This window comes from Serinus canaria, chromosome 1, assembly GCF_022539315.1.
Source record: "Serinus canaria isolate serCan28SL12 chromosome 1, serCan2020, whole genome shotgun sequence".
NCBI lineage: Eukaryota > Metazoa > Chordata > Aves > Passeriformes > Fringillidae > Serinus > Serinus canaria.
This window is the reverse complement of record NC_066313.1, coordinates 4,640,221-4,653,103: the sequence shown is the minus strand read 5'-3', so window position 1 is coordinate 4,653,103 and position 12,883 is coordinate 4,640,221. Positions and strand designations below refer to the sequence as shown.

Sequence of the window (12,883 nt, the reverse complement as noted above, 5' to 3'; positions counted from 1 at the left end):
CCAGTTGGGATAAATCTTCTTTCTCAGGCCCCAGTTACCCTCCCTCTCTCCCAGAAAGGACCCCACACCTGTAACCACAGAGCAGCACCAGTAAAGCTCTGGCAGCACAGGACAGGCAGAGCAGCTGTGCTCACCCACACCAGCCTGAGCCCACCAGCTCCTGGCACCCCAGCACCTCCCAGGGATGGTGTGACACCTCCTGCACCCCTGCCTCTGTGCCTCAGGGACCAAAGTGCTTTTATTGCCTTCTTTGTATCAAAGTGAGATACTGAAGTACCAGCACAGCAGTGAACTAAGGTCCTCTGCACCCAGTCCTCTCTTTATTTATTAAGTACAGTGATATAGCATGTGGTGTGTTACAAAATAAACCACGAAACATTTACCAAATGCAATTTTAAATAGCAAAAGCCCAAAAATCAGCTGCAGAAAGCCAAGGCAAGAGAGCAAATGGCACTCCCAGGGCTGTTCCTGCTGTCAGAGTTCAAGTGAAGTGACTGACCTCTGGAGGAGGCAGAAGCTTCCTTTTTCTGACCAGTTGCCTCCTTGCCCTTACACCAGAAGATAAAAATAGTCACATTTCTGAGGAGAAACAAAGCATGGTTGTTTTATCTCCCCTGGCACACGTGGGATAGGCCAGCCTGGAAGAGATATTGGGTGTTCTGCCTGACACATCAGCTAGCTGGCTGGATGTCTGGTGCTCTGTGGCTCTTGTAGCTCTCTCCTCCTTCACCTGCCCTGCCTTTCACCCCAGATGGGTGAGTGTACCCGTGCAGGCACTGCTCTAAAGCAGGCCTGTGCTCTCAGCTCCTCAGCTGTCCTGTGGAGGCAGCCATGGACACCCCCAAGGCCCAGAGGAGCAAGCAGTGTCCAGCATGTGATGCAGGTGCACTTATTGCAGTCCAGCTCCTCCCTTGGGGATGCAGATCTCTCAGCAGCTCTCCATCCTGCCCTGGTTGTACCCAAGGTGTTACCAACAAAACCAAGAAACACAGTCCCTCACCCTCAGCAGGAGCCCTGGGCTGTGAACCCCTGGCAATTCAGACAGTGCCACCAGCAATCCTGCTGGCTGGCAGTTCATAATGCTTCCTTTCACAAGCCAAAGGAGACCTGACCTCTTCTAAGCAAAAGAAAAAATTGTCTGGATAGCCCCACAGACTTATGCTGAGAATAAAGGTTTGTTTTATTTGCCTAAAAGTCACAAAAAACTGAGTTGAAACTCTCCCTGAAGAGGCTGTGTAGCACATTCTCCTGGCCCTTGTCAGAACAAAAAGGCTTCACCAAATGTTGTTTCAACCACTCTTTGAAACCCCAGTGCTGGAGAACCTCTCCCAGAAATCTCTCTCAGTGTTTCATTAAAAAGAAAAATAAAATACTGACCTAACTCTCCCTTGCTGCAACTCAAGCGCACAGTTTCTTTTCTAAACACAGTGGAGAAAGAGAAAGGGAAAAAAGGGAGAAGTTCTTCCTTTCCCATTTGTGTTTTTCCCACACAGGTCCTTCAAGGTTCTCAACTGTCCTTTCACTATTTTCTTCTCTGCATTAAATGACATAAATCCTTTCAACTTCAAACAAATATTTAATTACATACAACTAACTTTTGGTCCAGGAGGCCATGTATTTGATGCTGAAGCCAGAGAGCTGTCCTAATGTGAGGCAGGAGATGAAACCCTATAAGATCCATAGGTCCATTTCGTCCAAGTAGAGCTTTAGCTTCTTCTTGGTGAAAACCATCCAAAAAGCACGAAGACAAGGTGCAGTAAAAACAAGTGAACCACAGAAAGACACAGGGCTGAGTGCTCCATATCCATATCCTAACATGATGGAAAAACAGCCACAGGGATGAATGCCCACCACCTTGAGTCTCCTGGTCTCCACTTGATGCTCTCTCTGACTCTCTGCAAGGAAAGCTGCCTTTTCATGGCTGAGCATAATGCAGGGCTGGGCAGGAGGGGCTCCTGGCTCTCACAAACTTGCTTTTCCCAGCAAATGGTGGAGCAGAGAGACCAACACCCCTCCTGCCAGTAATGCAACCTTTTCTGGGGTTCAGGCTGTCCCCAGCAGTGTGCAACGGGGTCCGGATAGCTCTGACCTGTTCGAGACAGACTGTCCGAGCTCCCAAGCAGTTCTCAGCTGCAGGCAACCTTAGCAAGCTTAAGTGATATCAGCTCTTTAGTGATATCTCAGCTTTAGTGATATCTCAGCTTGCTAGGCGCCTAGGCAGGCAGACTCAGGGGGAGAGAGGAGAAGGCTCTATGGGGTTCCACAGCCATGTCTTTATTGATTCTTCTGCGAAGGTTCCCAGTGACAGCTCTTCTGCCCAACTGGGCAAAATCAGCTCTTGATGTAGGGTTCAGGGGGTTTGGAAACTGTCCAGCAGCAAAGGTTAAGGGAAAGTGACCTACAGTCTTACAGAGAGATAAGCAGGAGTCCGAAGGTGGAAGAGAGGGGCTTCCAGTCCAGTCACCATGACATGTCCCGTCACTTGGCATTCCCTTTCTTAGGCTGCTGAACGCCAGGGAAGTCTAGGAGGCTCTGGGCCTGCTGCATGCCAGGATGTCTGCTCAGGGCCTGTGTCTCGGGGGGTTTGGGGTCCGTGGCTGGGTGCGGGGCCGTGGCTGGGGCCGCGGCTGCTGCGGCTCCTGGGGCTGCGGGGGCAGCGGGCGCTGCTGCAGGCGCTGCTGCCTCGGGGTGGGCTTGGATGGAGCCTGGGGCAGCTCCCGCATCCCCCTCTCACGGTCCGTGGGCAGAGTCTGCATCACTCGCTCCTCCTCTGCAACAACACAAGGAGCCCAGAGTCACACATCCGCCAAGAAGTCAGAAGGACGCGGAAATGGCCTCGGCCCAAGCAAGAGAAAGCCAAATGCTGGGGTTTAAGATGCCATTCTCACCATGATATTTTATGAAAAATCCCTTCACTAGGATTTTTTCTCCTGGGAAGCTTCAGCTTCTCCCTGTTTTGCTGCTTTGGAATGTGATTTGGAGAATTGTTTACCCAGCACCTGAATTGTTTTTAATTAATGACCAATCACAGCCAGCTGTGTGAGACTCTGAGTCTGTCACGGGTTTTTATTATTATTCTTGTCCAGCTTCCTGATGTATCTTTTCTCTATTCTTTTTAGTATAGTTTTGTATGATATACTATAGTTTTAGTATATAATTTTCTTTTAATATAATATAATACCATAAAATAATAAATCCGCCTTCTGAGAACTTGGAGTTAGCTTCTCATCTCTCATCTCATCCTGGGGATCCACCCAGCACCACAACACCAGTGAGCAGCAAAAATCACCTCTGCCTGCACCTCCCAGGCCAACAGGGAAGCTTTTGGCTGCCTGGCAGAGATCAAGGTACCTGGAGCATTTGGGAAAGCTCTGCCCTGCCTCTTGGGGGAACCAGCTTTATCAGGGAGACATCCATGGACACCCCCAGACTGAGCTGCTCTGTCCCCTTTAGGAGGCTGCTGAAGGGAAAGGGAGATCTAATCCCAGGAAGCAACATCAAAGCACTCTGCCCTGCCTTTGTCTGTGCTGGGATTTCCAGAATCCTGGCAGCCAGAGATCCCTTTTGCCAGCATTAATTTTCACACACAAAAAAGTAAATTCATACTGACTGACTTCTGATCACTGACTCATCGTTTCTGGAATATCACTCATCTTAACTTAGGGATTGAGGGATTTACCTCTTGAGACACTGAGCTGGCCTTAAACACACAGCCAACTGTTTCAGAGAGGCTAGTCACTGTAAAATAATCACTAAAATATTGGTTTTCATTTTCTCATTTTCTGAGAACTGAGGATATGGTGTCACTGCTCAGCTGAGGCAGCGATCTGTACCACTCAAAAGAGAACAGCCACAATGTCAAATAATACTCAGGAGGCTTTCTCAAAACACATATCAGAAAGTGAGACTGGCAATGCCAGCTGATCTACACAGATTCACCATATGCTAAAACCAGGTTATTGCTCATGTCAGGGCAGAGAAAATGCTCCTGACCACAGGGTTGCTGTCAGTGGGAAGCTCTAATATTTTAGGTTGCTGGATAGCAAAACAAAGCCTCTTAAACACTCACCATAAACTTCATTCCTTTTTGTTTTCTTCCTTCTGATACAATAAATAAGACAAATCACAAAGATGACAAAGAAGACTGCACCTCCTGCTATGCTTAAGATGAGATAAAAGTCCATCTTGCCTAGTTAAGGGGATGAAAGAGGATGTTAGATGGAAAGAAATCACTTGCACAACATCCTTAGAATTCTGTATTTTCTTCCATTGGCTGTAAAGGCAGACCAGTAGACACCCCACCCTTTGCCTTTTACCTGTTTACAGCAGAAAGTTGCTGTTCCTCATTGTTGAGAATTTTGATTGCTCCCTGATGGATTCAAGTTCTGCAGAAAATTGAAACCAGAGCATTCATGTGTGCCAGCTCACTGTATTTAAATTGCCACTTGCTTTAGTAGCCAGGGTTACACCAAGGTGTATTTTGCTTTTTCTGTGCCTGTTTCTCCCAGATGAGTGCAAGAGGAGCCCAGACAGATTCACAAGTAATTACACTTCCATGAAAAGCTGGCTGAACTAAAGCCCACCTGAAATGTACCTTGCCTCTAAAGATCAAAATTCAAGGTGATTGGCCTCAGTTGCAGGACCAAGTGTTCACAGAGGCCAGCAGGGTTAGAAAGAGGTTTGACTCCAAGATGAGGAGATTTAATCTACTGTGGAGCTGGCAGAGTCCTGCCCCTGCACCGAAAATTTGAGAGGTATTTAGTTTGGGTAGGAAGAGTAGTGCTCCATGGTCTTAGGGGGGTTTTGGTGTCTGAGAAATGCTATGTTTGTACCTTAAAGATCATTGGTATTTCTCTGTTAATGATGTGAGAAAAAAACCCAAACTCTCTGAACCAATTCACCCTGTGATAAAAGAGCATTTCTTAAGGGTGAGAAAAAGTGAAATCAAAATTGTCTAGATGATGGCCAGTGTCTGCCCACAGCAGCAGTGCAGGCAGCCCTGTGCTTGCCTGGCTTGTGTCCTGGCATGGGCAGCTTTGGCCAGCATTTCCTCATCCAGACAAGGAGTTTGGGATAGTTTGCCTTGACCCAAACAGACCTAATCCAGCAGCACACTTTCATACCTGGCTCCAAAATCCATGCCACATCCTGCTTGCCCCTTCCCAATGCTAACGTCAATGGGACTGTGCAGTCCATCAGGTCAGGCAGCAGCAAAAAAAAATGCATTGCTTGGCTATTTTTGAAATCAGGAGGATTATTCAGGAGGCAACAGCTCCACAGGAGAGCAGTGGCCATCCTGTCCCTCAGCTCTTTGCCCTTCAGCCCTTCAACCAGCCTCAGCAGACCTGGGATCACTTCAGTAAAGCCTTTATGCCTTAGGGCTTGCTCTCTCCCTTCTCACCCCATGGGCTGTCCTTCAGACTTGGACTTTCCCAAAATTCACTGTGGCAGAAACAGGTAAAAATTGGAAATACTGAGCCAGCTCTCATGAGCCCCCCCTCCAACTCTCCACCAGCTCCAGCAGCAATCTAGAGTAAGAGAATTCTTCCAGCAGAGCACTTGTGGTTGGGTGGGATGAACCCAAGCCTGGCAAGCTCAAGGACTTTTCCCCAGCACTGCACTGGAATTCTGAACTTTAAGCACCACACCCAGTGCCATACCAGTGTGATCTGTCCTTTGTTTGTGCCTTAACTTGCAGGATTTTTACGTGGGAGGATGACAACTGTGATGACTTCTTTTGCCTACTGAATCATTTTCAGCATGACTCTTCCCATTTAAAATGCAATCCTTTCAGTCCTTTGGCTGCATCTGTGATTAACTGAATAGGAAAACCATGGTACAGTTGAGCCATGCTTATCTGACTCGTGTAACCCTGAATAAAAATCCTCCAGAACTTCCCTCCTGATTTCTAGGCCAAGCTGAAGAGTCCAAGCAGCTGATTTTTCCCCCTGTGAGAGAACTCATCCACACCCATGGGTAGCAGGCAACCACCACATGGATAGACATGATTAGGGAGAGGAGAAAAACACAATGGATTTCCCCACGGGAGAAGGGGAGGAGCAAAACCCCTCTCACACCCCACTGCCCTCGGCAGTGGTCCACCCTAGCACATTCTGACAAAAGGGATTTCTTACCTGAGCAGTTAATTCCTTTTTCAGCCATTTTTTCACTGATTTGGTTCTTAGCAACGCATCGGAACGTCCCAGAATTCCGCACGAGCCATTCCACCACTGTTGCATTCTTTGGATTTTTTTGGCCATTGGGTTGAGTCAGTTCTATTAGAAATACTTCGTCCTTGGCCTTCTGTTTGGCTTCACACTTGACAGACACACTTTTATTCCTGCATTCAGCGATGAGGATTGGCTGAGGGACAGGTTCTGAAAAAGAAGGGAAGGGACAGGCACGTCTGAGAGAGTGTCTCCTCTTGAAAGCCTCTGCTATTAAGCAGAAGAGAGAATTAACCCCAAATCATCAGCTAATGAGATCACAGAAGAATGAAGAGCAAATTAGACCTCTGCTGCAGAAGTAACAAGGCAACAATACAGAAAATCCAGAGCAGTTTGGCCCAGTGAAGCAGAGCTGGACACCAGGCAGGGGAGGGGAGGAAGATGAGTCTTCAGGTGGGTGGAAGGGATCCAGAGCCACAGCTCCCTTCATCTCTGGACCCTGTGTTTTGGTGCAAGGGAAGTTGATCCTGTTCTGCCTGTGCCCATCAGGAAGAGATTTTTCTCTAAAGCAGGGAAAACTGTGAAAAGCTCCTTCTGATGCTCTGTGTGCTACCAACAGCGCTCAGCAGGCACGACAGCACAGCATGGAAGGTCATCAACCCAGAATGGAGAGCACAAAACAGACACTTCAGCTCTCAGTGAGGTTATGACAGAACAAAAATCATTTCTGTCTCTTCTTATGCCCTGCCAACAACTTGCTCCCTTTTGGTTCCAGTTTCTCAATCACTGGTGGCACTGAAAGAGATGGAAAAGCCTGCAGGGTTTTCCTCAGGTAAAACTTGAGGAACTTACTTGAGTTTCCTCAAGTAAGGGCAACTGGCAGGGACAGCAAATAAAAAAATAATTATTTCTACCTTTAAGACCAGATAAACAAAAACATGCCAGTGCCACCTCTAGTTACAGGCTGAGTAAATTATGGAGATAATAAATTCTAAAGCTAATAAGGACTGCTCATAGCACATGCAGTCAAGGTTCACTCCACATCCAAAGCCAGCCTTTCCTTGGTAAGCCCACTCCTCCTCTGCAAACTGGAACCTATTACTCAGGGAAACATCCCAGTGGGAAACATTAGAGTCCAGGTGCTGGAGTTGTGTGAGGATATCATTGGGACAATTTTATTTTTAACAACTGTTTGTCCAGCCCTAGAAACAAAGTACCAGCCTGGCTGACAAATTATTCTAGCACCCAACAGTCACTGCAGGACTTCCAAAACCATGTGTCAGAGGTAATGCAACCTCTGTGCTGCACAGCAGAGGAAATGATGCAGCACACAGCTGGGCTGGAGCATTAACCTTGACCCGAAACGAGGACACCCCAATGACAGCACAGTGGCTTCAAACATGAGCAAGAAGCATCAAGCCCTGATGACTTCCTGCATCTGTTTACACTAATAGCTCCCAAAGCAGTGAGACACCCTCACTGCTCAGCAGCCCCTTAGACTGGGGCCTCCCATTGCCCAGAAACCCTGCTAAAACCATTGCAGCTGACACTGCTGCCTCAATAAGGCATCATTGCTGCAATCCCAGCTGGTGCCACAAACTCAGGGTGTTGGCAAAGGTGTGCACGATGGCTGAAGAAGGACAGAACAAAGCTATCCCCTTACTGGGGAAAAACCCATGCTGTCCTACAGCTTATAGGTCTGGAGAGGACACAGCAGCTATTAAGGAGCAGAACAGCCATCCCCATCATCCCTACTCACCCCAAAACCCTTGGGCTGCTACTGCTCTGATCTCTCAGGACAAGATACAGCACAGGAATGGAGCCTGCCCTCATGCTTTGAGCCCAAGCAGCTGAAAGCCCCAGGTGTGTGCTCAACTGTGCTTCAAAGAGCACAGTCTTTATATTTGTTGTGTTGTGCTGTGCAAGGATAGGGTGCAGGAGTCTCCTTCCACTGCACGTTCAGCTCCTATTGTGGTTTATCTCAGGGGAGGTGACTGCTGGCTATTTTGGATGTTAGAGCAAAAATGGAGTGGGATTCCATTGCCTGAATGAAGGCATTTGGGGCCATCAGGACTCCTGAGCTCCTCTCAAGGGGCTGGCAACACAAGTTGCTTGGCTTGCTGGAGCAGTGGCCAGAGAACAGAAGTCATAACTCAGTACCCATGAAATGGCACCAGAAATACCCAAAACCCACGGTGCATCAGCCACAGCTGTACCTCACACAGGCTGCTGTGGTCCTAGCAGAGGTTTCTGGAAGCAGGATGCTGCTGGGAGCCCAGTCCCCTGTCAGGGTCCCACCCCAGCTCAGGGTCTCAGCACTGTTTGTGGTGCTGCAGTAGGGCTGACCACCCTCACCCTGCTGTCAGTGTGAATGTCCTCACAGCTGCTTTCTTGGGCACAGCTGGAAACCTGCTGGCTGACAAACAGGGGAGCCAGAAAGAAGCCAGGGATTTGAGGCCATCAATCAGGAGAGAGGCAGGCTGCTGTCAATGGCAGGAAGAAAAAGTTATGTGCTACAGAAATCCTCCCACTCCTAATCAGAAAGGAGGGGACTGAGTAGGAAAGGCTGTGGGAGAGAGCAGAGAATACCAAATCTTGATCAGCTCTCCTGAGCATGGCATGGGAAAGACAAAAACTCACCCTGAACAAACAACATTATATTTTCTTCTGCCTTCAGCTTTCCATCCTTCTGATAAACCATCACCGTGTAGTTCCCACTGTCCTCCTTCTCCAGGCGCTGGATTTGCAGAGTCCCGTTCCGGAGTATGGCACACCTGCACTGCTCCTTGTTCACAAAGTGCTTGGCTCTGTTATCTTTGACCTGAACCAGCCTTTGTCCCCCTCTCCTCCATGTGGCCTCGTAGATGCTCCCAGGAGCAGTGATGCTGAGAAGAGCTGTCTCATTCACTGCCTTGTAAATCCAGCTGGTGCTGGAGCCTGTGGAGGGAAGCACAGCCAGCCCCTCAGTTGTCTCCAGCAGCCACAGCAGACACCCAAAAGGTTGTCATTTGCTATGCCACCCCCTTCCTGAGCTGCCTAAGTCTCTCTGCTTTACTGATGCCATCTTCTTCCCCTGCTCCAAAATATTTTTTGATTGTTCATTAGATAAATGCCAGCATCCAATTTAATTCTGAGAGGCGAGAAAGCTAAGAGGCCAGCTTTCAAAAGCTGAATTTATACCCTGGCTGACTCACTTAGAGTGACTCTGGATGCCAAGATTCATGGCCCCCCATTCACTTTAACATGAATTTAGCCCCTCCTGAAAAGAAGGTCACTTCTGTGTTTTGCATATGGCACAGGCTGGTAGCCAGAACTGCACACAGCAAAAATAGTCACATCCCTGGACAGCAGAATCATTTCAGCAACCCCAGCGATAGCAATGATGACAATAATAGCAGCCCATGTCAAGCTGTGAGTGAGTGTAAGGCACTGAACTGTGGGCACACCCACAGCAGTGCCTCCCTTCTCCTGTCCCACTTACTCTGCCCCACTGGAATGCATCCACTTGATTTTTCTAGCACAGGATCCTGATGGGGCAAGTAAGACAGGAAGGAACAGCTACCAGCATCTGAGGGGCTGCAGGAGTCATTACAAGAAAATCAATTGCCAAAAAAACCCCAAAAATCTTTTCTCTTTTCGATTCCAGGTCCCTTCTGCAGAACAGCAAAGAATAGGAGCTTCCCAAAGGTGGTGCCAGGACTGGGAAGCACCTGAGCATGGGGCTGCCAAAGGGGATATTCACTACACATCCACCACGTGTCCAGCAGTGGGGATGATGCACTCCTGCAGCAGTGCCCGGGGGCTCTGCCCGCTCCCTCCAGGCTGCTCCCCTCCAGCCACTGCCTTTGCAGGCCCCATTTCTGGTGAGCCAGGACTTGGGAAAGTTTCCTGGGAGGTCATTTCAAGTGAGGAACTGTCCCCACCCCCGTGGCAGGTGGACAAACCTGCAGGAGGAGGGCGAAATCCGCGTGCAAGTGTCAGGTGGGATAAGCTCACTGGCACCTGAAGGTGCGTGCTCAGAGCCGCAGCTTATTCAGTTTGTCATTTTCTTGTGTTCATTCCTGCTCAATTTACAGGGTGAAGCCAATCAGCAGGAGGAGATTTCCCTTACCACCGCCATGCAGAGCTGATTCTACCCGAATTTTGTGTATTTTAAGTACTTTTTTCCCCCCACAGAGAGAAAAACCCGTGTTTGTGCATATTTTTATTACAGTCCTTGTATCTAGGATAATGATAAATGGCACCACAGAGGGAAAACTGAAACCCAGTGGCTATTTCATTAAACTAACAATATTAGAGATAATCAGAGAACTAAAATAGCATGCCTCTGCAACAAGAGCATTAATGCTGTAGTGCTTCTGGCAATTCACCACCTCCAAAGAGAGGTTGTTTTTCCAGCAGTGCCTTTCTTGCAAGGTATTTGATATATCTAATGAAATGTCCTGAAATAAAGCTATCAGCTAAACAGCCTTGGAAGCAGCTATGCCCCACACAGATGGCACTACACATCATACCCCAATATTTAAATTCTAATACTTGTTTCTGCTCAGTCATGAACAAGTATTTAGAGCTAGTAATAGGATTTCCTTGCATAACAGATACTACTTATTTTCTCTCTGAAAGTAAAGGCAAAAAAGTAATCTGAGTTTTCAAGGATAATTCAATGGCATCTCTGTGGACCAGAGACACCTCTAGATATTGATTTGATCCCTATAGTCTTTCTAGTGGAAATCTGAGTGTCCCACATTACGATACTAAAAATCTGCTTAGCTCATGAAACAACACTTCTGATAAAAATGCCCACTAAAATGTGCTCCAAAGGGCAGAAAGGTTTTAACTGAGAGGCAACAGCTCACTCACAGTCACCAGAAAGAGTTAAAAGAAATAGCTCCCATAGTAATTTTAGAGAAGGAAGGAAGTCTCTGAAACAATTTTCCATTCAAGGGAATAATCCTTATTTCTGCTGGGGAAGATGTTTTATAGATTGTGTACATAAGAAGAAGAAATCCTTATTTATCTATTAATTTTGTTCTGAAGGAAAAGCAAAGCATTAAACAGCCATACATACAAACTTAGGGGAATGAAACAGAGGGGGCAAAAAATTATGCAGGCTTGTATTGTCTCCATGTCTTAAAACCTTCTCTAATCTATGAGTTAACACCTTAATTAAGTTTTTAGATTAATATTTTAAAAAATAATGAGAACAATAATATGGAAAATATAAAAAATATGTGCAGTTGCTTGCTGTTTTCACATCTTAGACTTCAGCTCCTCTGAAGACACTGAAATATATCACTCTGTTAACATTTATGGAAGAATATAAATTGTGCTTTCAAAAGATTTGCACATCTTTGATAAGAAAAGGAAATTACATGCGATAATGCACAGTGAACTGGATCTCTAATGTAGTACAAGCTGCCTTGAGGGCAGAAAGCAAACTGTATGCTAACATTTCTCATTACACATGTGTCAAATTAAGGCTCATTAACTTAAAACCAAAACTCTTTACAGCTTATTATTATAACTGGAATAGGAAACTCAGGTCCTGCCCTCCCCCTGGCTGAAAATTAAATCAAATAATAATAGCAATAACCCAGATGTCTTCACTCATTGGAAAAGTGGAACAAGTTTCTTATCAGTAGCAGCCCACCAAGTTGTAAACGCTTTAAAATGCAATTTTAACATCAGCCCAAAAGAGCAAAAAACTGTAAGAAAAACTCACATTTTACACTGGGAAATAAAAGCAGCAAGCACTTGATTAAGAAAATCCTCCTAAAGTTCATTTTCAGGGTTAAAAACCATCCAGTGTTGCCTTGTCTAGTGATAGCTCCTGGCAGATGAAAAGATTTTCTGCTGTGAGCCAGCAGTGATGGGACATGTCGGTGCAGCCTCTGTGCCCTCCTCCTCTCCTCCAGCACTTCTCATTTCTAGCAGGAGCGGAAATAAGCCTCAACAGGGTGTTTTGTCTGCATCATGGAGGCATCATGGAGACAACGAAGAAAATGGGCACTAAAATGCAGGAGTGCCCTGGAGGTTTGTCCACCCATCTGGAGGGCTAGATGGGGCCCTTGCCCTCCTCAATGCTCACCTGAAGAGCTCAGCTCCAGCATCCATGTGAAAAACGCCAATCACTTGGTTTAAATTTTAAAAGTTTAATGATAATAAAATGGTTATAAAAATAGCATTATAATTAGAGTAATAATAATTTGGGCAATTTGTATTAGGACAATATGGGACAACAGAAACAAAGTGTTGCGGACATCCGGGTACCTTTTTCTGGGCTTTTCCCAATCCACATGCCACCATCCTAGTGGGAGGGATGCAGTTTTTAGGTGGAGGAGTGATGGGAATCCTAATTCTCCCCCACAGCCTCAGCAGCAGCAAGGGGAGAGCAAGCCCAGAACCCCTAGTGAGGAGCAGGTGGCTGTTGGACAATGCTTGGAAAGGAGACCCACTTCCCTTGGAAAGCAGCAGGATCAGCTTGGCATCAACATCTGGTTTGTGGCCAGAGCCACAAACGCTTCCTGCAGGCTGGGCCAGCCCTGCAGCAAGCAGTGAGAGGGATGAGCATGGAAGGGGGTGAGAACACTGCCTTGATGTAGCCACAAACCAGCCCTGAAACTGCTGCTGTGGGAAAGAGGGAAGAAGCTGCGAGGAGCTGTGTCCAAAAGCATGTGAGAAGCTAATGAAGTCCTTATCCCTGATTCCAATAGGAA

The 12,883-nt window shown here is 47.0% G+C and overlaps 1 protein-coding gene across 1 annotated transcript; it reads right to left on the bottom strand.

The window, feature by feature from the left end:
* Positions 1–293: 293 nt before the first annotated feature.
* On the bottom strand, positions 294–12,097 carry CD2 (CD2 molecule). Its single transcript, XM_009092666.4, has 5 exons — positions 11,890–12,097; positions 8,808–9,104; positions 6,135–6,377; positions 4,070–4,189; positions 294–2,770 (listed from the first exon to the last, which is right to left on the bottom strand). The coding sequence occupies exons 1-5, from the start codon at positions 11,948–11,950 to the stop codon at positions 2,562–2,564; spliced, it is 930 nt and encodes a 309-aa protein (XP_009090914.2). The 5' UTR covers positions 11,951–12,097; the 3' UTR covers positions 294–2,561.
* Positions 12,098–12,883: the final 786 nt, after the last annotated feature.